General features: G+C 50.7%; 2 protein-coding genes across 10 annotated transcripts; one reads left to right on the top strand and one right to left on the bottom strand.

Moving 5' to 3' along the window:
- Window positions 1-814: 814 nt before the first annotated feature.
- Window positions 815-19,069, top strand: RMND5B (required for meiotic nuclear division 5 homolog B). Of its 7 annotated transcripts, XM_055285043.2 has the most exons (11): window positions 815-1,350; window positions 1,533-1,671; window positions 8,322-8,472; window positions 12,801-12,946; window positions 13,070-13,210; window positions 13,851-13,951; window positions 14,166-14,332; window positions 16,622-16,787; window positions 18,040-18,142; window positions 18,236-18,390; window positions 18,475-19,069. In XM_055285043.2, the coding sequence occupies exons 3-11, from the start codon at window positions 8,334-8,336 to the stop codon at window positions 18,536-18,538; spliced, it is 1,182 nt and encodes a 393-aa protein (XP_055141018.1). In that variant the 5' UTR covers window positions 815-1,350; window positions 1,533-1,671; window positions 8,322-8,333; the 3' UTR covers window positions 18,539-19,069. The 7 variants fall into 7 exon arrangements, with proteins under 7 accessions (XP_055141018.1, XP_055141020.1, XP_063499184.1 ...); XM_055285045.2 differs by lacking the exon at window positions 1,533-1,671 and having other exon boundaries at window positions 858-1,350; XM_063643114.1 differs by having other exon boundaries at window positions 1,299-1,671.
- An 884-nt stretch (window positions 19,070-19,953) lies between these two features.
- On the bottom strand, window positions 19,954-24,780 carry NHP2 (NHP2 ribonucleoprotein). Of its 3 annotated transcripts, XM_055285059.2 has the most exons (6): window positions 24,426-24,723; window positions 24,276-24,345; window positions 21,682-21,787; window positions 21,397-21,505; window positions 21,074-21,092; window positions 19,954-20,329 (listed from the first exon to the last, which is right to left on the bottom strand). In XM_055285059.2, the coding sequence occupies exons 1-6, from the start codon at window positions 24,583-24,585 to the stop codon at window positions 20,287-20,289; spliced, it is 507 nt and encodes a 168-aa protein (XP_055141034.1). In that variant the 5' UTR covers window positions 24,586-24,723; the 3' UTR covers window positions 19,954-20,286. The 3 variants fall into 3 exon arrangements, with proteins under 3 accessions (XP_055141034.1, XP_055141035.1, XP_055141036.1); XM_055285060.2 differs by lacking the exons at window positions 21,074-21,092; window positions 21,397-21,505 and having other exon boundaries at window positions 24,426-24,780; XM_055285061.2 differs by lacking the exons at window positions 21,074-21,092; window positions 21,397-21,505; window positions 21,682-21,787 and having other exon boundaries at window positions 24,426-24,719.

The following is a 24,780-nucleotide window of genomic DNA, read 5'->3' as shown; positions in this document are numbered from 1 at the left end:
GAGTGCAATGGCACGATCTCGGCTCACTGCAACCTCCGCCTCTCGGGTTCAAACGATTCTCCTGCCTCAGTCTCCCGAGTAGCTGGGACCATGGGACTACAGGCGTCCGCCACCATTCCCGGCCAATTTTTGTATTTTTAGTACAGACGGGGTTTCACCATATTGGCCAGGCTGGTCTCGAACTCCTGACCTTATGTTCTGCCCGCCTCAGCCTCCCAAAGTGCTGGGATTACAGGCATGAGCCGCCCCAGCCGGGGTTTTATATCTTTTCTTTTTCTTTTTTTTTTTTTTTTGAGACGGAGTCTTGCTCTGTCGCCCAGGCTGGAGCGCAGTGGCGCCATCTCGGCTCACTCCGAGCGCTGCCTTCCGGGTTCACGCCATTCTCCTGCCTCAGCCTCCCGAGTAGCTGGGACTACAAGCGCTCGCCACCACGCCCGGCAAATTTTTTGTATTTTTAGTAGAGACGGGGTTTCACCGTGTTAGCCAGGATGGTCTCGATCTCCTGACCTCGTGATCCGCCCGCCTCGGCCTCCCAAAGTGCTGGGATTACAGGCATGAGCCGCCGCGCCTGGCCTGGAGTTTTCTTTTTTTTAAGCATCACTTGATATTTCAAGAGCTCTCAGTTCTCCTGAGATTTCTAGGCTCTGTCCAGGATCCCTAAACCTGTGCACAGTCCTACTTGAAGTTTCTAATCTTTCTTTTCTCATTAACCAAAACTAGAGGGAGGAAAAAGCCCATCATTTTCCCTGGACAGCAGCGCCTACTGGGAGTTTCACACGCATTAACATGCAAACGACAGGCAAACTCCTAGTCATCCTTCCAAAGACCCTGCTCCAAAGCCCGGCTGAACCCAGTGCGCACCTGGCCCAGCCGCTGCCCCTCACGGCCCCCGCGCCGCCCTCACTGAGCAGGGCGGGCAGCGCTGTAGGCGTAACCACTTGGGGCTTGGGGCTTCTGACCCGGGAGTCGGACGCTGGGTTGAGTGCGAGGCCGACGCCTCCTCTGCCGGGTGGGGAACCCGCCCGCCGGCGAGGACCGGTCGCGGCCAGGGGCTTCCGCCGACTAGGGGGCCCGGGGCCGGCCAGAGGGACTCGGAACCTGGAGGCGACCAGGCGCGACCCCCCAGAGGATTACAGGCGCTTTTCTGGCCGCCGCCCGGTTCCCGCGGGCGACTCCACTCGGCACGCGCGGCGGGGAGGCTCGGCGGCCAGGCGCAAAGCTGCCGGCTCGTGGGACGGCCACCCCTCCACAAAACCGCCAATGGGCGGGCCCGGGCCGCCGATCGCTCGCCGCGGCTTCCGGTTCCGATGACAGCGGCGCCGGAAGCCGGGGCTGGGGCTGCGGGGCTAGGTGAGAGCGTGCGGGCTTGGGATCCGGCAGGTGCGGGCCGAGGGCGGGCACAGCAGCCGGCGGAGCTGAGGCGCGCGGCGGGGAAAGCTCGGCCGGCCTCCCGGGCCCCAGCCTTCTCTAGAACCCCTGCTACCCACGACTAAGCCCAGAACAATCTGCCCTTGGGCTTGTTCTCTTCGCAGTTGTCGGCCCTGGACCGGGAGCTGGAGTCCCAGACTCATAGGTCCCGGCCCAGCCCCCAAAGAGCCGCCTCAGCCAGGGGAGTTGCTCGGACTCAAACGTCCCGTCCTCGTGCGCCCGCGCGGGGTCGGAAGTGAGCAGGTGCGCACCGGGCTCGGTAGGGCTTTGGAGCAGGGTCTTTGGAAGGATGACTAGGAGTTTGCCTGTCGTTTGCATGTTAATGAGGGTGAAACTCCCAGTAGGCGCTGCTGTCCAGGGAAAATGATGGGCTTTTTCCTCCCTCCAGTTTTGGTTAATGAGAAAAGAAAGATTAGAAACTTCAAGTAGGACTGTGTAGTAAAAAAAATGGAAGAGGGCGATATGACAGGGTAACTGGTGTGAGGGTGGGGCAGAGGGGTCAGCATTAGATACTGTGGTCTAGCAGAACATCTCTGAAGACGTGACATTTGCGTTGAGACCCAAATTAGGAGGCAGGCATAGGAAGATAGGGGAAGAGAGTGGTCCAGGCAGCGGGAACAGCCAGTGCGAAGGCCCTGGGGCAGAAATCAACTGAGAGTATAGTCCAGGAACAGAAAGAAAGCTAGTGTGGCTGGAGTATGGTAAGAAAGGGAAAGAGTGGTAGGGGATGAGGTCCGAGAGTTGGGGTTTGCTCACATAGAGTCTAGGTCATAGAAAAGAATGTGGAGTTTTTTCCAAGTACAGTGGAAATCTTTTGGTTTTAAGCAGAGGAGTGACATGTAGAGTAGAGAGTGGATGGAGGTCGCGGCTGCAAAAGCATAAGAATTGGCTGGGCACGGTGGTTCACGCCCGTGATTCCAGCACTGTGGGAGGCTGAGGCTGGCAGATGGCTTGAGCTCAGCACTTCAAGACCAACCTGGCCAACATGGTGAAACCCTGTCTCTCCAAAAAATTAGGCTGGGCACAGTGGCTCACGCTTGTAATCCCAGCACTTTGGGAGGCCAAGGCGGGAGGATCACTTGAGGCCAGGAGTTCAAGACCAGCCTGGCCAACATGGTGAAACCCCGTCTCTACTAAAAATACAAAATTTAGCCGGGTGTGGTGGTAGGTGCCTGTAATTCCAGCTACTTGGGAGGCTGAGGCAGGAGAATCGCTTGAAACTGGGAAGCAAAGGTTGCAATGAGCCAAGATCATGCCACTGTACTCCAGCCTGGGCAACAGAGTGAGACTCCGTCTCAAAAACAAACAACAAAAAGATTAGCCAGGTGTGGTGGGGAGAGAGGGGAAGAATAGGGACAAAAGGGAATACATAAATAAATACAAAGGAGAAAAGGCCCCGCATGGACCACTTAAATGTGTCATGAACTCAGGAGTGTTCATGAGGGGACTACATGGTGCACCTGTGTAGTCCCAGCTTCTTGGGGTGGGGGGCTGAGGTGGGAGGATCACTTGAGCCCAGGAGGTCGAGGCTGCAGTGAGCCCTGATTGTACCACAGCACTCTGGCCTGGGCAACAGATTGAGACCCTGTCTCTCTCTTTTTTTTTTTTTTTTTTTTTAATTTTTAAGCAACCCTATTAACTGAAGAGACCCTGCCTCACCAAAAAAAAAAAAAAAGTGCGTTAAGAATTGGATCAATGGAGGTTGTCTAATCTTTGTCAGGCAAAAGGGACCTTTATGATTTGCTCAAACTTCCTTTCTCCCTGCACAGGAGCCCCTTGTTTCAGGATGCTAAATACTCCAGGATAAACCTCCATACATGCCTCCCTGGAGATTTTAATATTTACTCATGTCTCTTTCTACCCACTCCTACGCGTTTGAGCTCAGGCTGTCTAGGGCAAGGTTAGGAAATGGATGTGTCATTTAATCAGCAAATGTGGTTTTTTTTTTTTTGAGACGGAGTTTTTGCTCGTCGCCCAGGCTACAGTGCAATGGCGTGGTCTTGGCTCACTGCAACCTCCACCTCCTAGGTTCAAGCAATTGTCCTGCCTCAGCCTCCCGAGTAGCTGGGATTGCAGGCACCCACCACCACGCCTGGGTAATTTTTGTATTTTTAGTAGAGACGAGGTTTCACCATGTTGGTCAGGCAGGTCTCAAACTCTTGACCTCAGGTGAGCCACCCGCCTCAGCCTCCCAAAATGCTGGGATTACAGGCGTGAGCCACTGCGCCCAGCCAATCAACAAATTTTTTTTTTTTGGAGACGGAGTCTTGCACTGTCTCCCAGGCCGGAGGGCAGTGGCACGATCTCGGCTCACTGCAAGCTCCGCCTCCCGGGTTCACACCATTCTCCTGCCCCAGCCTCCCGAGTAGCTGGGACTACAGGCGCCCGCCACCACGCCCAGCTAATTTTTTGTATTTTTTCACTAGAGACAGGGTTTCACCATGTTAGCCAGGATGGTCTTGATCTCCTGACCTCATGATCCACTCGCCTCGGCCTCCCAAAGTGTTGGGATTACAGGTGTGAGCCACCGCGCCCAGCCCCAATCAACAAATGTTTACTGAGCATCTACCACGGACCAGGCCCTAGTCTGGGCACTGAGGGGGAGAAAGGACAAGACTACATTCCAGCCATTGAGCAGCTCACAGACCAATGGAGGAGGCCAACGTGGACAGGCTGTTACTGTGCTGCAGTAGTTGAGGACTCAGATGGGTGTGGTATGGCCACTCTTGCCAGGTTATGAAGCAGAAAAAGAGGCAGGGAGATTTCACTGAGGGCTCAAGGGGAGGTGATAATTTAACTACAGCTTACGTACTCTATACAAAGAAGTGCAGAGAGCACTCTAAACATGGGAACAACTTGTGCAAAGGAAGCAAATACATAATTGCAAAGGGTTTATATGTCAACCGTGGTAGTGTTGGGCAAAAGGTAACAGGATCTGGTGTGTGTTTTGGAGGGTCATCCTGGTGGATAATTTCTGTATATGTGAGACCTTGGGGAGGAAGGCGTAGGACCAGTGGACATGAAATTTCAATCATCAGTACTTCTATTAATCATGAAGTTTGTCAAAGACAAACACAATTCCTTGCGCCTGGTGAAGATGACTGACTATGATTCAGGCAGAGTGGCTTGCTCTGGACAGACTGAATTAACCTCCTGCATTTTTTGGATAGAATACCCACAAACAGTTCTGTTTTCTCAGTTCATTTATTTTATTTTTAAAAATTTGGCCGGGTGATTTGGCTCACACCTGTAATCCCGGTGATTTGGGAGGCCAAGGCAGGTGGATCACTTGAGGCTAGGAGTTCGAGACCAGCCTGGCCAAAACGGCGAAACCCCGTCTTTACTAAAAATACAAAAATGAAAAAAAAAAAAAAAAAGAGCCAGGTGTGGTGGCGCACCTGTAATCCCAGCTACTTGGGAGACCAAGGCATGAGAATTGCTTGAACCCGGGAGGTGGAGGTTGCCAGTGAACCAGGATAGCACCACTGTACTCTGGCCTGGGCAACAGAGCGAGACCGTCTCCAAAAAAAAAAATTACTGAGTTAATCACACTCCTCAGTTCATGAAACATTTAACTGGTCCACGCAGGGCCTTTTTCTCCTTTGTATTTATATTCCCTTTTGTCCCTATTCTCCCGTTTCTTCTTACCACAGGAAACCATTCTGATGTGTTTGGTGTATATCTTCTTTTTGTTTTTTTGTTTTTCTGAGACAGGGTCTCGCTCTGATGCTCAGGCTGGAATGCAGTGGCATAATCATGGCTGACTACAGCCTTGACCTCCTGGGCTCAAGCAATCCTCTGTCCCACCTCAGCCTTCTGAGTAGCTGGGACCACAGGCGTGTGCCACCATGCCCAGGTAATTTGCCATGTTGCCCAAGCTAGTCTCAAACTCCTGAGCTCAGCAGTCTGCCTGCCTTGACCTCCCAAAATGCTGAGATTACAGGTGTGAGCCACTGCTCCCAGCCTATATGCATATATTTTTAATTGACATAAATGGGTTCTGCTAGACCTCATTTTTTTCCACCTCAGTGCCATGTGTGGATCTTATTGATGTTGCCCTGGGTATATTTGGGATGCAGTTTCTAAATGCTCCGCAGGTTTCCATAGATGCATCCCCCACATTTTACTTAGTTGATTCCTCCAGTGATGAGGTCCCTAGATTGTTTCCTACTCCTTGACACAATGCAGTCCTGTACCCATCTCCTTCCTCAGCTTTGTAAATACAATTTTATCGCTTCTCAGCCTTTTCGCTGAGATCAAGTGTAGTAAATACAATTTCAAGATGCTGATTTGAGTTTGCCTTTGATAAGCCTGGTAGCTCTTGGTGTCTGACAGGGCCGGATTGTTTGACCTTTGTGAGGTCCTGGCTTTTTTGAACCATGTTTATTTTTGATAAATTGTGATTCTAGTTCCCAGACACTCTTGGCCAACATTCTGGTGTTCTGCCATCTTCCCCAGTTGATCATTCTCGTGAGCTCTGTGGTTAACTTTCTGTTTCTTGTCATCATTAATGGTTGCTGTACACTCATTCCAACACAGATATTTGCTTTTTCCTTTCCTGGTGAAACGGTGGCCTGTGAAGCTGGTCCTGGCAGTGCCTGTGATGTGAAGTACTTAGAGAAGGATTCTGAGGCCAGAGCCAGACTGTCTGGCTTCGGTTCAGTTCCCAGCTCTTCCACTTCCCAGATGCCTCACCTTGGGCAACTGATTTAATCTTTGTGTCTCATTTTCTCATCTGCAAAGTGGGTCTAATCATTGTACCTACCTCATAGTGTTTTCGTGAGCATTAGGTAAATGAATTAATGTATGCAAAGTCATTAGAACAGTGCCTGGCACATAACAGGCTCCTATTTGGAATGTCAGCTGTTAATAATAGCAATAATAATAATTACATCATTTCAGATAGGAGACCCTGTTGTATTTTGCCATAATGGGTCACGTTCAGTTGCAGGGTGTTTGTTCAGAGGGGATGGTGGGGGGTGGGGTGGCATAGCTTCTGGACTCTGTGACTATAGGTTCCAGTGTAATAGCATTAGCTGTAAGGAAAAAGGGAAGAAACACAGCCCCCAAGGCCCTGGCTGCCTTTTCACTGTCACTTGTTGCCTGTCAGGTTGGGAGACAGTGGCTACAGATGGGCCAAGGTGCTGAGGCTGGGACTCGTGCTTGTGGGAATGAGGGAATGAGTGAAGAGAGCCTGTGAAACTGGGAGGATCTTGGTGGTCACCTTGAACATAAGATTCTCTTTCTCTTGGATGTTCCTCCGTACCCTTCTTGAGAATGGGCATTGGGCTAGATCAGCTCTGTCACAGACATTCTGAGGTTTGCCCACGTGTTCAGTGTCAAAGGCTGCTCTGAAATGGAAAGGAGCAATGGCCCAGGGTAGAAAGGACATAGAAGGAAGCCCCAGTGGTAGGGAGAGGAGATAGGACAAGAAAAGCCAACTTTCTTTCAATGGTATAATGAGGAGAGAAGGTCGTGTTGCAGCAAGAGAGGTGCTGGTCTGGTTGGGGAGGCAGGCCCAGTGACCAAAACGGAAATAGAAGGGTGAAAGTGAGAGTAGAGGGAGCTAGGTGGGCACAGGCTAGAGACAGCTGCTGAAGACGCTGACGTCTGAGCTAACTCAGAAGTGATGGGCAAGCCTCTCAAGTACTCGAGGAGGTAAGGGTGATGGAGAGCAGGCCAGGTGAGGAAGCAGCATGTACCAGGGCACGGAGCTATGAGAGAGCAAAGGTTCTGTGCCTGTCCTCGGGTGCGCAGCGGGTGAGGGTGAGGCAGGAGTGGTGGGCAAGCCCGTCAGGCTGGCATGGTTGGCAGTTATTCCCCAAGCTGTGTTTCCAAATAGCCACTCAAGGACAGCCTTTATGGCTTATGTTACTATAGTACGTGGAAAAGCAGTTCCTCTGACTGTAAGAATGTGGCCATAGTAACTCTATAAAAATACATGGGCCGGGCATGGTGGCTTATGCCTATAATCCCAGCACTTTGAGAGGCCAAGGTGGAAAGATTGTTTGAGCCGCAGGAGTTTGAGACCAGCCGGGGCAACACAGGGAGACCCCATCTCTACCAAAAAAAAGCTTTAAATTAGACAGGTGTGGAAGCACACTCCTGTGGTCCCAGCTAAAGGGGGAGAATCCTTGGGCCTGGGGGGTCAAGGTTGCCATGAGCTGAGATTGTGCCACTGCACTCTAGCCAGGGCAACAGAACAAGAGCCTGTCTCAAAAAAAAATACAGGCCGGGCGCGGTGGCTCACGCCTGTAATCCCAGCACTTTGGGAGGCCGAGGTGGGCAGATCACGAGGTCAGGAGATCGAGACCATCCTGGCTAACATGGTGAAACCCCGTCTCTACTAAAAATACAAAAAAAAAAATTAGCCGGGTGTGGTGGCGGGCGACTGTAGTCCCAGCTACTCCGGAGGCTGAGGCGGGAGAATGGCGTGAACCCAGGAGGCGGAGCTTGCAGTGAGCCGAGATCGCGCCACTGCACTCCAGCCTGGGTGAAAGAGCGAGGCTCCGTCTCAAAAAAAAAAAGAAGAAAAGAAAATACATACGTGTAATATGACATTATGCAGTATATGGATTTGTAGTTAGATAGTATTGCCAGCTAAGGGCTCTGTGAGGCCTGCTCTCTATTCTGATTTAAAAGGGAGATGAACAAAGATTAAGGCATGAGAAGAGTTGAAAATGGAATAATAATTTTCTCACCATGATTAAGAAAAACCTCGTCCTCACACCAGCCTGCATCCTCCACTGGGCACCCCAGTGGAGTGAGGAGATGGGATGGAACATTGATACATGATGTGGGAATGGCGAGAGGGATCTGAAGAGGTGGTTGGGCACCCTGCCTGCCATGCCACCGTGGCCCAGATGGGGCCTGACCCAGCTGACCCTCCCCAGGCTGAGGCCACCATGGAGCAGTGTGCATGCGTGGAGAGAGAGCTGGACCAGGTCCTGCAGAAGTTCCTGACCTACGGGCAGCACTGTGAGCAGAGCCTGGAGGAGCTGCTGCACTACGTGGACCAGCTGCGGGCTGAGCTGGCCGGCGCAGGTGGGTGGCCACCCTTGAAAGTGCCCTGCGACAGCCTCCCTGAGGACATGGGAGACCCGGAAGGACGATGATGAGGATGTTGGTACCTGCATCTCTAGGCCTCCTTGAAACCGGGTAATGACAGTCTCTGAGCTACTTCCAAAAGCCCAACAAATCATTAATTCACCTGAGATGATTCCCATGTACGTTTTGTCTTCAACTTACTTTTCTATTTTTAACTTTTTTTTCGTTTTATAAATTTTTTTTTTTTTTTTTTTTTTTTTTGCAGAAACAGTGTCTTTGTTGCCTAGGCTGGTCTTGAACTCCTAGGGGCTCAAGTGATCCTCCTGCCTCAGCCTCCCAAAGTGCTGGAATTATATGTGTGAGCCACCATGCCTGGCCTATTTTTAGCTTTTAAGATTTTAAAGATAATTTCAAATTTACAGACCAGTTCCAAGAATAGTATAAAGAACTGATATATACCCTTTACTTGGATTCACCAGCTGCTCATATGTTGCCATATTTGCCATGATCATGACTTTTTAACCATTTGAAAATAAGTTGTAGATAACATAGTCCTAAGCCTTCAGTGTGTATTTCCTAAAATCAAGGGCATTCTCCTACATAAAAACAGCGATTATTAAAACCCAGAAATTGCCAGGTGCAGTGGCTCACGCCTGTAATCCCAGCACTTCGGGAGCCCGAGGCGGACAGATCACCTGAGGTCAGGAGTTTAAAACCAGCCTGGCCAACATGGCAAAACCCCATCTCTACTAAAAATACAAAAATTAGCTGGGCGTGGTGGTGGGCTGCAGTGAGCCGAGGTCATGCCACTGCACTCCAACCTGGGCAACAGAGCAACACTTGTCTCAAAAAATAAAATAAATAAATAAATCCAAGAAATGAAACATTGATACAATATTACCTAATAACTATAGTACATTTCTTTTTTTTTTTATCTTGAGATGGAGTCTCACTGTTGCTCAGGCTGGAGTGCAGTGGCATGATCTTGGCTCAACTGCAACCTCCACCTCCCGGGTTCAAGCGATTCTCGTGCCTCAGCTTCCTGAGTAGCTGGGATTAAAGGCGCATGCCACCACCTGCAGCTAATTTTTGTATTTTTTAGTACAGATGGGGTTTTGACATGTTGGCTAGGCTGATCTCGAACTCCTGACCTCAAGTGATCTGCCTGCCTCAACCTCAAGTGATCTGCCTGCCTCGGTCTCCCAAAGTGCTAGGATTACAGGTGTGAGCCACCACACCCAGCCAGCGTAGTCCACGTTTCAATTTTGCCATTGTCCCAGGAATTTTTTTTTTTTTGATACGGAGTTTTGCTCTCTGCCCAGGCTGGAGTGCAATGGCGCAATCTTGGTTCACTGCAACCTCTGCCTCCCAGGTTCAAGAGATTCTCCTGCTTCAGCCTCCCAAGTTGCTGGGTTTACAGGCCCATACCACCATGCCTGGCTAATTTTTTTTTTTTTTTGTATTTTTAGTAGAGACGGGGTTTTGCCATGTTGGCCGGGCTGGTCTCGAACTCCTGATCTCAGGTGATCCACCCGCCTTAGCATCCCAAAGTGCTGGGATTACAGGTGTGAGCCACCATGCCCGACTGTTCCAGGAATTTTCATAAAGCATTTTAATTTCCAGTCCAAGAACCAATCCAAGATCACACACTGCATTTAGTTTCTCCTGTCTAATCTTTAGTTTTTTTAATCTGAGACATTTCTTCTGTTTTCCTTTATCTTTCATGACACTGGTATTTTTGAAGCATTAAGGCCAATTATTTTGCAGAACGTCTCTCAATTTGGAGTTGTCTGATGTTTTCTCATTACTTAGGGTTTGCATTTTTGGCAGTACTTCAGAAGTGATTTGTTTCTCAGTGCATCACATTGGAAGACACAAGATGTTGGTTTATTGCATTATTGCTGTTGTTCACTTTTATTTTGGAGACAGGGTCTCACTTTGTTGCCCAGGCTGGAGTGCAGTGGCACGATCTTGGCTCACTGCAGGCTTGACCTCCTGGGCTCAAGTGATCCTACCACCTCAGCCTCAGGAATAGCTGGGACCACAGCAGTACACTACCAGGCCCAGCTATTTTTTTTTTTTTTTTTTATTGTAGAGACAGGGTCTCCCTATGCTGTCCAGGGTGGTGTCAAACTCCTGGGTTCAAGTGATCCTCCTGTGTCAGCCTCCCAAAGTGCTGGGATTATGATCTGCTGCACCTGGCCTGATTTTCACTTTGATCACTTAGTTAAGATGGTAGCTGCTAAGTTTTTCCACTGTAAACTTCCTAATTTTTCTTTGTAATCACTAAGTAGTTTGTGGGCTGTAATCCTAGCACTTTGGGAGGCTGAGGTGGGCGGATCACTTGAGCCCAGGAGGTCAAGACCAGGCTGGTCAACATGGCAAAACCACGTCTCTACTAAAAATACAAAAATTAGCCGGGCATGGTGGCACATGCCTGTAGTCCCAGCTACTTGGGAGGCTGAGGCATGAGAATCGCTTGAATCCAGGAGGTGGAGGTTGCAGCAAGCCAAGATCGTGCCACTGCATTCCAGCATGGGTGACAAAGCGAGACTGTCTCAAAAAAAAAAAAAAAAAGTGGTTTGTGGGGAGATACTTTGATACCATATAAATGTCCTGCTCTTTACCAAATTTTAGCCTACTAGTTTTAGTATCCATTAATGATTGTTGTGTGAATTATTACTAAGCTGTCTGCAACATGGTGATTTTTCCTGCTTTGTCATTCTTTATACATTTATTAGTTGGCATTCAACTGAAAAGAAGCTTTCCCTTCTCCTTTCATTATTATCACTTCACACTCATATTCTTATTCAATAGGTTATAATCCATTACAGTTACTTAATGTAATGTTCAGATTGTCTTAGGTCTGACCAGAGGGAGTCCCTGGTTCCTATGTCTTTTTTAAGAATTGAGCTATAATTCACTTGCCATTAAACTCACTCTTTTAAAGTACTCTGGCTGGGTGCAGTGGCTCCTGCCTGTAATCCCAGCACTTTGGGAGGCCGAGGCAGGTGGATCACCTGAGGTCAGGAGTTCGAGACCAACCTGGCCAACATGGTGAAACCCTGTCTCTACTACAAATACAAAAAGTTAGCTGGGCGTGGTGTCATGTACCTGTTGTAATCCCAGCTACTCCAGAGGCTGAGGCAGGAGAAGCGCTTGAACCCAGGAGGTAGAGGTTGCAGTGAGCCAAGATTAAGCCACTGCACTCCAGCCTGGGCGACAGAGCAAGACTCTGTATCAAAATAAATAAATAAGGTACAACTCTGGATGGGCATGGTGGCTCATGTCTGTAATCCAAGCACTTTGGGAAGCTGACGCGGGTAGATCGCTTGAGTCCAGGAGTTTGAGACCAGTCTGGGTAACATGGTAACCCCGTCTACCAAAAACACAGGTATTAGCCAGTCTCATAACTTGGTCTCAAAATAAATAAATACATACATACATAGATGAAAATTTAAAAAAAAAAAGTACAACTCAGTGGTTTTCAGCACATTTACAGAGTTGTACAATCTTTACCACTATCTAATTTCAGAACATTTTCATCACCCCCAAAAGAAACCTAACCCATTGACTATCTCTCCATTCCTCCCTCTCCCTAGCCTCTGGCAACCACTAATCTCTTTTTTGTCTGTATAGATTTGCCTATTTTGGACAGTTCATATAAAAGGAATCATACCACATGTAGCCTTTTGTGTCTGGCTTCTTTGATTAATACAATGTTTTCAAGGCTCATCTATGTTGTAGCCTGTATCAGCACTTCCTTCCTTTCTATGGCTGAATAATGTCCACTGTATGGATGTGCTATATTCTTCCACTAGTTGATGGACATTGGGTTGTTTCCACCTTTTGGCTATTATAAATATTGCTGCTATAAATATTCACTTGCAAGTTTTTGTGTGGACATATGTTTTTATTTCTTTTGGTATATCCTTAGGAGTGGAATTGTTGGATCATATGGTAACTCTATGTTTAACTTGGCAGTTAAACAGAATCCTATGCATGCTATAGTCCATGAGTTAAAATAAACACTTGACCCATAGTAAGTGCCAAGTCATCTTCATTTCACAGCAACCTATAATTTCACAGATGAGGAAATGAAGGCTCCCAGAGGTGAACTGGCTTTTCCCATCTGACCAGTTCCAAGTCAGACAGTTAAAAAGTGGCAGAACCTGGAAGAGAAGCTAGTTCTTTCACCCTGGCGTTCAGGGCTGCCTCCTGGGCTACGGGGCTGGCATTTAGAATAGAGGAGGCAGAGCTAAGGTCTGCTGCCAAGGCAGGTGCCCCAGTCTGCCTCCTCTGTCCTTATTCTACTTTCTCTGCAGCCCTCCAGGGGACCCCTCTCTCAGCCACCCTCTCTCTGGTGATGTCACAGTGCTGCCGGAAGATCAAAGATACGGTGCAGAAACTGGCTTCGGACCATAAGGACATTCACAGCAGTGTATCCCGAGTGGGCAAAGCCATTGACAGGGTGAGCATGTGGCCGGCTCCAGGTCTGGGGTGGGAGTACCCTGAAGCCGGGATGTACAAGGACTCGAAGGAGAGCCGGCAAGAGTGCCCGCATCACCAGGCCCTGTCTCTCCTCCTTCGTCAGAACTTCGACTCTGAGATCTGTGGTGTTGTGTCAGATGCGGTGTGGGATGCACGGGAACACCAGCAGCAGATCCTGCAGATGGCCATCGTGGAACACCTGTACCAGCAGGGCATGCTCAGCGTGGCCGAGGAGCTGTGCCAGGTACAGCCGGGCCGGGTGGGCTCTTGACAACCTGCCTGCTCTGCCTTTCACCTGCTAGTTTTCACTATATGAAGTCCCTGCCATTCTTCAAATCCGTTTATTTCCTAAAGGAAATCAGCACCTCTGCCAGAAGTAGAAGGTAGCTTTAAAAACGTATGTGATGAGAAGAGAAGTTACTCATTTCTAGTTAGAGTTGGTTGCCAGCCAGGGTTCTGAGCTGAGGCCTCATATCCCTTTATTGAAAAGGGAGATGAGTGAAATGACAAAGTAGTACTTGTTAGGTGTTAAAGACACACTGGTGGTAAAAGTAAAGATTTTCCCTACTGTACTAGGAGGATTGAAGAGGAGTAATTTTCTCGCCATGCAACTCAGCACGTAGCCTGGGGACTGTCTCCACTGCTACGGTTGTAGGGTGGGGTTTGCAGTCTGCACTCTGGAGGTCAGCATGTCATACTCAGCCTCCCCAGGACTGAGATGGGAACAAGAGAGGCCCAAGTGGCTGGCAGGAGACCAAGCTCCTCAAGCAAAGCCCAGCTCTCTCTGACCTGTCTTTGGCGGGTGAGCTTCTATTATGTGCATAGCAGAGAACTTTGGAAACACCATCTTCCAGTGGTGGGATCTCTTCTCTCTCTCCTTGTAGGAATCAACGCTGAATGTGGACTTGGATTTCAAGCAGCCTTTCCTAGAGTTGAATCGAATCCTGGAAGCCCTGCACGAACAAGACCTGGGTCCTGCGTTGGAGTAAGGAGGCCCTTGGGTGGGCCAGCAGCACTCTGCTCCGACCTCTCAGGGCACAGGGCTTGACTGTGGTCTTCAGTTCACCCAGATGTACTTGACTTGCCTCCAGCCCTGTCTCAAGAGCCTCACACAGGCTTTTGGGGCCCTCCTCTCAGGTCCTGGCTCTCAGGTCGTAGCCCCCACCAGCTCTACACTAAACTGGCCCCTTTCTTCCCAGATGGGCCGTCTCCCACAGGCAGCGCCTGCTGGAACTCAACAGCTCCCTGGAGTTCAAGCTGCACCGAATGCACTTCATCCGCCTCCTGGCAGGAGGCCCCGAGAAGCAGCTGGAGGCCCTCAGCTATGCTCGGCACTTCCAGCCCTTTGCTCGGCTGCACCAGCGGGGTGAGTGCCCAGGCGGCTGGGGTTGTGCTGCCTGGCCTGACACATTTCTGGATGTGGTGGGTTACATCAGGCTGCCAGTCCCTGCGCCCATGTGGGGCTGTCTGTTACACAGATGCCTCTCCCCAACTAGAAACTTCTCTGACCCCTCATTGTGTCCAGGATGAACTCTAGGCTCCTCCTCTCTCACATCTGCCATACCTTTAGTTTATAGCTTCAGCGCAGACCACCCAGGGTCCTCGTGCCTGCTATGCGCCACACCACACTCAGAGTGTGCCATGCCCATCCCGCCTGTTCTGCCTCGTGTGCCTCCCTGACCTGGTTGGCCTATAGAAAAGTCCTTTAAAAAAAAAAAAAAAAAAAAGGCCGGGCGCGGTGGCTCACACTTGTAATCCCAGCACTTTGGGAGGCCGAGGCGGGCGGATCACGAGGTCACGAGATCGAGACCACGGTGAAACCCCGTCTCTACTAAAAATACAAAAAATTAGCCAGGCGTGGTGGCAGGCGCCTGTAGTCCCAGCTACTCGGAGAGGCTGAGGCAGGAGAATGGCGTGAACCCGGGAGGCGGAGCTTGCAGTGAGCCGAGATTGCGCCACTGCACTCCAGCCTGGGTGACAGAGCAAGACTCCGTCTCAAAAAAAAAAAAAAAAAAAAGGCCAGGCGCGGTGGCTCACGCCTGTAATCCCAGTACTTTGGGAGGCCGAGATGGGCGGATCATAAGGTCAGGAGATCGAGACCATCTTGTCTAACACCGTGAAACCCCATCTCTACTAAAAATACAAAAAAAATTAGCCGGGCGTTGTGGCGGGTGCCTGTAGTGTCAGCCTAGCAGGAGAGTGGCATGAACCCGGGAGGTGGAGCTTGCAGTGAGCTGAAATCGTGCCACTGCACTCCAGCCTGGGCGACAGAGTGAGACCCCGTCTCAAAAAAAAAAAAAAAAAAAGACTTGTCTGGGTGCGATGGCTCTTGCCTGTAATTGCAGCACTTTGGGAGGCCAAAGCAAGAGGCGGATCACTTGAGCTGGAGACCAGCCTTGGCAACATGGCGAACCCCTGCCCCTGCTCCCATCTCTACAAAAAATAAAATAAAAAAGACTCAATTGAGCAGTCTTCCTGTCGTGCTAGAATTTCCAAACCTGGAATCTGAGTTTGACCTATGCTTACAAGTAGTAACCTGTACTAACTTGTTTTTTTAGTTCCACTCATATTTATTATTTTAAATTTTATCTCAAAATAAATATGAAAACTAAGCCATGATTTTATTTATTATTTATTTATTTATTTTTGAGACAAACTCTCACTCTGTTGCCCAGGCTGGAGTGCAGTAAGTGGTGTGATCCCGGCTCACTGCAACCTCCACCTCCCAGGTTCAAGCGATTCTCCTGCCTCAGCCTTCCAAGTAGCTGGGATTACAAATTCATGACACCGGCCGGGCATGATGGCTCATGCCTGTAATCCCAGCACTTTGGGAGGCCGAGGCAGGTGGATCATGAGGTCAAGTGATCGAGACTATCCTGGCCAACATGGTGAAACCCCATCTCTACTAAAAATAGTAGTAGGACGTGGTGGCAGGCACCTGTAGTCCCAGCTACCTGGGAGGCTGAGGTAGGAGAATCACTTGAACCTGGGAGGTGGAGGTTGCAGTGAGCCGAGATTGCGCCACTGCACTCCAGCACTCCAGCCTGGCGACAGAGCAAGACTCTGTCTCAAAAAAAAAAAAAAAACCCACACAGAAAAAACAAGTGCCTGACACCACGCCTGGCTAACTTTTTATATTTTTTAGTACAGACGGGGTTTCACCATGTTGGCCAGGCTGGTCTCAAACTCCTGGCCTCATGTAATCCACCCACCTCGGCCTCCCAAAGTGCTGGGATTATAGGCATGAGCTACCACGCCCGGCCCCAAGCCATGATTTAAGTTTTAGCTAGATACTGCTGCCTCTTGAAAGCTCTTAACCTGGGATTGCTCTAAATGGAGATTAGTGTGGAGACACCAGTGCCAACCTGAGGACTTATTTGATCCTTGATGCAGTTGGGGAGGAAAGAGAACTGGAAAAGAACTGTCCTCATTCCTGATTCTGTGTTAGTAATGCCTGTTCTTGTCCTGCAGAAGCAGCCTGGACCTCCACCCAATGGATTTTACAGTCAAATTTGCCTGAGGGCATTTTCACCCCTGCTCAGGGTCTTGGGAGCCGCCGGGCTCAGCATATTGTGCTGCACAGTCCTGCTGCCCGCTTGGGGGGTGGACCCAGAGCCCTGCACCCCCTGAGCTGCACCCTCTGGTTGCCTTGTAGAGATCCAGGTGATGATGGGCAGCCTGGTGTACCTGCGGCTGGGCTTGGAGAAGTCACCCTACTGCCACCTGCTGGACAACAGCCACTGGGCAGAGATCTGTGAGACCTTTACCCGGGACGCCTGTTCCCTGCTGGGGCTTTCTGTGGAGTCCCCCCTTAGCGTCAGGTACAACGCAGCCCCATGAGGGCAGCACAGGTGGGAGGGTAGAGAGGGAATCATCATTTTGCCAAGGCCCTGTCATGTGCCAGGAACAGTGCTTGGTGCTTTCAGAGACCGAAACTGGCTTTCTTAGTCATTCTTCAGGAGAGGAATTACCTGTTTTTACAGTTAAACTGAGACTAGAAAGAGTTATGGCCCGAGGTCACCATGAGGTCAGCGGCATGGTCAAGGTTCCCATTTCGTAAGGTCTCCTGAGGTCCCTGCCTCTCTTGCACCTCATCCTGGATCATCCCAAGACCTTCTCAGCTAACCCACGCCCCTCTGCAGCCCGCCTTCCTCATGACCTCATGTCTTAAACACCACTTGCCTTCAGGGGAGATGTGAGTGGTTAAGTAATATGTATTCAGCACTGCTGCTCAGACACCTCCCTCAGAGCTCACAGCAACCCTGGGAGGGAGAGCCACTGTTATCCTCATTCTACAGATGAGGAAATGGAGGGTCAAGATGTGCACTCATTTGCCCAAGGCCTCACAGGGAATAATGGGCACTTGAACCTGACCCCAGAGCCACACACTCCACCACAGTGGACAGTTGTCACTTTGTATTTAGACTGTTTATGGTGTCTGAATACAGCACCTCAATATAGTGTGGACTGATTCTACGCTCATCTAATGTGTTACCATGGACTCAGTTTATAGAACGTTATTTCCCAGCAAGAACAACATCAGCACCTTAGGATGATTCTGTTGTGCAGAGCTACCCTGTGCACTGTGGGGTATTCAGCATCTGAGGTTCCAGCCACTAGGCTCCCTTCCCCATGCAATTGTCACAAGAACGGAACCCCAACCTCCATTTGTTAGGCGGCCTAGTTGATAGCCACCATTATAAAGATGTCTTACGACTACACAGCAGGGTATATCCTACAGGCAGGCTGGGGCCCTTTGGAACTGCTCACTGTCCCCTAGTCACACCAAGGACTTTTCAGTCATAAGGATGAGCAGATATCTGCCCCTAGAGCTATAGGAAGTCTTCCCTGTAGGTTCTGAAATTTTGGGGTGCATTAGAATGAGTCTCTAGAGTCAGACATACATAAGTACATATGTGGCACCTTAGAACAATGTGAGGGATCTGAGGACCGATTTGACTGTGCATCATTGTACAGCCCTGTCTCAAGGTCCATGCTGAAGCATGGCGCGCTGGCCCTTTTTGCCTGTCTGCTGTGATCTGAGCCACTCTAGCCCCTGTTCCTTGTCTGCAGCTTTGCCTCTGGCTGTGTGGCGCTGCCTGTGTTGATGAACATCAAGGCTGTGATCGAGCAGAGGCAGTGCACTGGGGTCTGGAGTCACAAGGACGAGTTACCGGTGAGGCCTGGCCCGGGGAATCGTGGGCAAGAGGCACTGGGGAGGACAGCCATGACGGGAAGTGGAACTCACCCCCTTTGCTGCCCTTCCCAGATTGAGATTGAACTAGGCATGAAGTGCTGGTACCACTCCGTGTTCGCTTGCCCCATCCTCCGCCAGCAGACGTCAGATTCCAACCCTCCCATCAAGCTCATCTGCGGCCACGTTATCTCCCGAGATGCACTCAATAAGCTCATTAATGGAGGAAAGTAAGTTCCCGTGCTCTCCTCCACCTTGGCTTGGCTCTCCTACTGGCCACCCCTGAGACGTTCTCGGTTCTCCTCCCTTTGCAGGCTGAAGTGTCCCTACTGTCCCATGGAGCAGAACCCGGCAGATGGGAAACGCATCATATTCTGATTCCTACCTGGAAGGAATTTTGTTGAAAGGGGTTTTCACCTGTCAGCCTTGGTCTGTCTCAGTAGGGTGGTCAGCTTCAGTGGACTATGGTTGGTTTCAGAGCGCCTGGCTGAGGAGTTCCGCTGAGGGGAGGGCTGGAGCAGCCCTTTGGCAGAGGCTGAGGAGGGAGATGGACCAGCCCACACCTGGCAGCTGGCTCCATGGCATAAGGAAAGGGAGATGCTGGCCTCTGTGCTCCTGCTGTCTCTTCCTGTTTCTGTTTGCCTTTGACTTAGCAACTGACAGAGTGGCAAGGGACTTGGTCTTCAGCAGTAGACATCCTTCCACCCCTGCCCTCAGCCAAGTCTCTTGCTGCCATGCCAATGCTATGTCCACCCTTGCCCCTCGGCCCAAGGGTGTCCAGCGGTGGCCCACCTCTTCCTCCCACTACAGCCTCAACAGTATGTACCATCTCCCACTGTAAATAGTCCCAGTTAGAACGGAATGCCGTTGTTTTATAACTTTGAACAAATATATTTGCTGCCCTTCTCATTTCTCCTGGCCAACCTTTAGCCTCACTGACAAATTATGACCACATGTCTACCACACACAGGGACTGGGCATGGCCTGGTGGCTGCTGCAAACATGGCCAGCAGGTATCCAGTGTCCAGGCAGGAAGAACCCAACTTGCATCCCTGACTGCGGGGAGCTTAGATGTCAGACCCCGGGCAAGGTGCTTTTACATATACCCATGCCAGATCTTACTACCTCCATAGGAGAAATCCGTGTAATGGGATTCAGGAAAATGGAAGTAACTTGCACAACAGGGCTCACAGCTTAGAAAGGAGAGAGCTTGGAGTTTTAACCAGATCTGACCCTCAAGCCCAAGCTATTTCCAGTTTATTCCAGGGTGCCTGAGCTTGGCTACTATGTATACTGAGTCCTGTGCAGGGCCTCTGACAGCAGGAAGGGGCCCCAAGTCTAAAATGTTTGAAGGTATTAGGTTACTAGGGCCATTATGTTAAGAGCCTGGGGGGTGCATTTTACTTCATATTCCTATTTAAAATTTGCTGTGTGGGTGGGTAAACTGCTTCCATAAGCTTCACGGTGGCATTTAAGGCTCCTGGGGGAAAGTTAGGAATGGGGGTGTTCCTGATGTGGGGGCTTTAGGCTTCCATGAAGTGGGTCTGGGCCCCCTGCCTTACCTCACAGCCCCCATCTACCCTGGAAAAGGGAGCTGAAAACGCTGGGGTAGCAGCAGGATCAGTTCTCAGCTTGAGCCAAAGCACCTGGCCCCGGGCAGCTGAGCATTAGCACGGAACCCTCTGAGTCCTTCGGGCTCTCTGGTGAGGAAGACTGCTTCACTCTTCCTGCCCACCAACTCGTCGGCCCAACCAGCAGCTGCTGCTGAAGAAAACACCCACAGCCTCACCACATTTTAGTCTTAGCATTTACTTTCCCCACCTCACATTCTTGGAACAGCCTTTAGTTCTACAGGAAATGGCACTGATGGACAGAAGACTGGCATTACCTTCATGAAAGGGCTGTCAGAGCTGCCTGGGAAGAAGGCGTGCCTTGGGGAACTGGGAAAATGCCGTCAGTGTGGGTGGGCAGGAGGACAGCCAGTCGTCCTGCTACCAGCCCAGCAGCTTCCAGCGGCAGGTGCCCAGGTGCTACCAGAGCCCCTCATAGGGGTAGAGGCAGGGACTGCACCTCCTCCAGGCACTCGTCGTAAGCCTCCTGGTACTCCTCGTGGGGCTTGACCATTATCACACAGGTGGGGCGCTTGGAGCCTGCGGCTGCACCCAGGTCCTACAGAGGGGAAAGAAGTGCTGTTTGGAAAAAAGGCTGTACAACCTGTATGCCAGGAAGTCAGCAACTGATGACCCACCAGCCTAATGTGGCCCACAACCATGTTCTGTTCCATCCATGTTCTATTTAAAAGCATCTTGAATTGGTTGCCATCATTTAAACTCAATGAGACTTTGAAGGCATGGTCCAGCCACACAGGGCCTACATTCCCACATGGCAACTATGAAAGGGCTCCAGCCCAGCAGGGGCTGTCCCGGTCCCTGCCACCCCCACTTCCTGTGCCTCAGATCTGGCCCCTGCTACGTAAGATAAGACAGCTACAGGTCCCTCTGAGCCTAAACCCACCTAACCGGACTAACATGGGTGAAGCATCTTAGCTTACAAAGCTCGTTCACATACATCTATCTCTTTTTTTTCTCATAGTCCACAGTGACTATTCGGTTCTTACCATCAGGCCAAACGTTAAGTTCCTTCAGAACAGGGCCTCTCCCTGCTTTATCCCAAGAAGTGATACTGTAGGTACCCAAGATCCACCCCCAACCTTTTTTTTTTTTTTTTTTGAGACAGGACCTCACTCTGTCATGCAGTCCGGAGTGTGGTGGTGTATGATCATGGCTCACTGCAGCCTTGAACTCCTGGGCTCAAGTGATCTCCTGCGTCAGCCTCCCAAGTGGCTGGGATTACAGGCATGTGCCACCACACCCAGCTAATTAGAAAAATTTTTTTGTAGAGATGGAGTCTCACTTTGTTGTGCAGGTTATTCCTGAACTCCTGTCCTTTTTTTTTTTTTTTTTTTTGAGATGGAGTCTCGCTCTGTTGCCCAGGCTGGAGTGCAGTGGCGCAATCTCGGCTCACTGCAAGCTCTGCCTCCTAGGTTCACGCCATTCTCCTGCCTCAGCCTCTCTGAGTAGCTGGGACTACAGGTGCCCGCCACCACACCTGGCTAATTTTTTTGTATTTTTAGTAGAGACGGGATTTCACCGTGGTCTTGATCTCCTGACCTCATGATCCGCCCGCCTCGGCCTCCCAAAGTGCTGGGATTACAAGCATGAGCCACCGCGCCCGGCCTGAACTCCTGTCCTTAACTGATCCTCCTGTCTTGGCCTCCCAAAGCACTAGGATTACAGGTGTGAGCCACAGTGCCTGGGCTGGGATTCCCATTTTACAAGATGGGAACTGAAATGCAAGAAGTAACTTATTTGTAGTCCCAAAACTAAGAAGACATGGGGCCGAGAATCCATCCAGGCCTGTCTTAGCTCCAGCACTCCCGGCTCTTTCCCACACTCTCCTGCTACGGCAGACTATTCCAGACCCCAGTGCTGAGCAAGGTCAGGGGGCCATGTGCTCCTTACCGTCTTAGAGGGGATATAGACATAGGGCAGATTTCGGTCCTCACACATGACTGGGAGATGGCAGTATACCTCAATGGGCAGTGTGTCTCCTGCCAAAACCATGATCCTGAAAGGAGAGAAAACACTGTCATTTCTGGCTTGCTCCTTCCTCCTCTCAGTATTAAGTGCCGCCCTGGGCTGGGTCTCAGGGATAGAGACAAAACTGTGTTTGCTGAGTGCACTCTTTGGGGGTGATCTCTACCTCTTGGCAACATATAGGTGCCACCAAAGTGATGTAGTGCTCAGACAGGTGAAGTACAGGATGGGTGCCAAGGTGTATGAGCTCAGCTCTCTGGAGAGTCAACAAACGGTTCAACCAGGGGGTGACACTTGAACAGCACGCTGATGGATGACTGCGTGTCAGGCAGCCCATGGAGGGGCTGGGGCAGGGGAAGAGCATGTGGTGGGAGAATCAGAATGGCACCAGACACAGGCGGAGAGTCTGGCAGGGGACACCCCCAAGGCCTTGAGTACCAGGCTAAGAAGCATGGGCTCTGTCTCAAGAGTGACAGTGAGGCAATGAAAGCTGGCCAGAGACTCCTCAGCCAGGGTTCCTAGCTGGCCAGGTGTCAAGACTGGGGGGCAAGGGCCTCAGGAGCCTGAAGACACAGAAGGAAAAGTCTGCTCTCCCATGCTGGATAACAGGCAGACACACAAGGACAGAGCCCTCGAATGAAAGAACTCTTCCACACTCCTAGTGCTCCTCTGGGCTCTCTGCCGGCTCCCCTTCTGTTAAGCGCCTTTAACTGTGAGTGTTCCTCACAGCCTTGTCCTCGGCTGCCCTCTACTCTCAGTACCTTCTTCCTGGCTGACCGGAGCCACTGCCATGGGGTCAGGTGCCATCTATGTGCTGAAAACTCCCAGATCTACTATCTCCAGCCTGGCCCTCTCTCTTCCATGCTCCAAACCCCTATAGCCATCTGCCTATTTGACGGTTCTCCTGGTGTGGGGAGGGGTGGAAGTCGTGTTTCTACAGCACCTCAAAAACTTAACCAAAACCAAACTTGTGATCTTTCTACACAAATCTGGTCCCCCTCCACTGTTCACATCTCAGATTGGGCCCTCTGTCCCTCCAGCTGGGCATGTCTAAACCTAGAAGTCGTCAATACCTCCCCATTCTCCACATCTAAAAGTCCTTTCAAGTCTGTCCCCTTTAACTCTGTCTCCACCATCACCTCTCCAGGACTACAGCAGTCTACTACCTGAACTTTCCCAAACCTACTTGTACCTCTCTAATCCTTCCTTCAATTGTCAGAAAAATCTTAGGGTGTAAAAAATAATCAAAATTATGTCACTTCCTGGCTTTAACCCCCAATAGCCTCCAAAGCACTGAGTATAAAAACTAAATTTACTGTGGCCTACAAGGCCCCCTAAGAAGGTAGCACTTCTGCTCACCAGACCCTCTCCTGCCCCAAGGCCCACTCTCTTCTGGCAGGATCCTCCCACCCACCCCCAAATTAATCCCTGTGTCTTAAGAGCTCAGCTTAAATGGGCCTGCTGAGGGAAACCTCCCCTGATGTGCCCTCCCCAGCTAGGTCAGATACCGTTGAGCATCGAGTCTGCCCAACATTATTGATCTCTTGAGCACCTACAGTTTCACTTCTTGGGATAAAGCAAGGAGGCCCTGTTCTGAAGGCGCTTACCATCTGGCCTGAGAGGGTGATAAAGGGAAGAAAAATGTAAACAAGGTTCAAACTTTGATAAATGCCATTAAGAAAAGTGGGGTGATGAAGTAATTATCATTGCACTCTTGTTATTTTCCTTCGTGGCTATCGATCACAACGTGTAATTATTTGCGTGTGTGTCATTATCTGATCAATGAATGTCACTGTTTCCCCCATAGCACAGTGCCTGAAAAAGAGTACATTCAATTGTTAAGGCTGCCAGGTGCGGTGGCTCATGCCTGTAATCCCAACGCTTCGGGAGGCCGCGGCAGGAGAATTCCTTGAGCCCAGGAGTTCAAGACCAGCCCGGGCAACATGGTGAGACTCCTCTGTCTCTGCAAAACAACAATAACAACAATTAGCCAGGCGTAGTGGCGCAAGCCTGTGGTCTCAGCCACTCGGGAGGCTGAGGTGGGAGGATCGCTTGAGCCCAGGGGGACGAGGCTGCAGTGAGCTGTGATCGCATCACTGCACTCCAACCTGGGTGAGAGCTAGACCCATCTCAAAAACAAAAACGTTAACGCTCAGTTCCTTAAATACAGAGCTGGAGAGGGGTCATCCCTAGGACTGAGATTCAGGGCTGAGAGGATTAGGGCGGGGGCCGGAGGTAATCTGAGGCAAGGAGCGGAGCCGGGGAGGAGGGTTCCTGAATTAATGAAGGTGGGTCTACCCTAACGGACTTGGCTTACACAATTCGCTTCACTTTGGAATTCACTTTGAGCTGGTACACGTGATGTACCGGTATTGTACCAAAGGGACTTTACCGACTGCTTGATTGGCTTCTGTGTATGGGGCTAGATCAGAGTCAACCTTTTTACTGCGCACCTACTAAGTAGAGATTTCTCCGTTAACGTTTAGAAATGCAAAATCCAGAGGAAGGAAGGTTCTTACCCTTTTTCTCCTTTGTTGACAAATTTCTGAACCTCTTTCACCCCGCGCCGAATCTGCTTCTGCTTCACCGCTGCAACGACAGAAGAGTCGGTCGGGGGCCTCGCTCAGCCACCCGCGCCCCCATCCCGGCCACGCCGGCGTCCGCCTCACCTTTCTTGATGCATTTGTAGAGCTTCCGCGTGAGGCGGCGAGAAGCCAGGGGCTGCGCGATGGGGTTCTGGTTGACCAGCAGCTCCTGGTAGGTGCGCTCCCCGGAACACGCCTCCGCCTGAGCCTCGGGCCCGTCGGGATCTGCCTTTATTTTTGTCATCGCAGCGGCCGCTGAAACCTAGTCCCAAGGAGGCGAACCCACGCGGTCCACAGCTTTAGGCATCACTTCCAGGTCCTCAGCTGCGCGAGAAGCCGCCGTACAACACGGCCAATCAGGAAAGGAAGTCTCCGACTCAGCCCAATCGTTGAGACACTCAGCTCCGTAACTACGGAGAGCGGAGAGGGGCGGAGTCAC

This window comes from Symphalangus syndactylus, chromosome 7, assembly GCF_028878055.3.
Source record: "Symphalangus syndactylus isolate Jambi chromosome 7, NHGRI_mSymSyn1-v2.1_pri, whole genome shotgun sequence".
In the NCBI taxonomy this organism is placed as follows: Eukaryota; Metazoa; Chordata; class Mammalia; order Primates; family Hylobatidae; genus Symphalangus; species Symphalangus syndactylus.
This window is presented reverse-complemented; position numbering and strand designations above follow the sequence as displayed.

Bases quoted from the DNA above. Each gene is read 5' to 3' on its own strand.
- NHP2 (XM_055285059.2), bottom strand. From the start codon at position 24,585: ATGACAAAAATAAAGGCAGATCCCGACGGGCCCGAGGCTCAGGCGGAG. The intron at 24,346-24,425 runs GTGAGGCGGACG...CTGTCGTTGCAG, and splicing joins CTACAAATGCATCAAGAAAG to CGGTGAAGCAGAAGCAGATT. The intron at 21,506-21,681 runs GTAAGGAGCACA...CTTGCATTTCAG, and splicing joins TCTATATCCCCTCTAAGACG to TTCCCATCTTGTAAAATGGG.
- RMND5B (XM_055285043.2), top strand. From the start codon at position 8,334: ATGGAGCAGTGTGCATGCGTGGAGAGAGAGCTGGACCAGGTCCTGCAG. The intron at 8,473-12,800 runs GTGGGTGGCCAC...CTTTCTCTGCAG, and splicing joins GGCTGAGCTGGCCGGCGCAG to CCCTCCAGGGGACCCCTCTC. The intron at 16,788-18,039 runs GTACAACGCAGC...CCTTGTCTGCAG, and splicing joins GAGTCCCCCCTTAGCGTCAG to CTTTGCCTCTGGCTGTGTGG.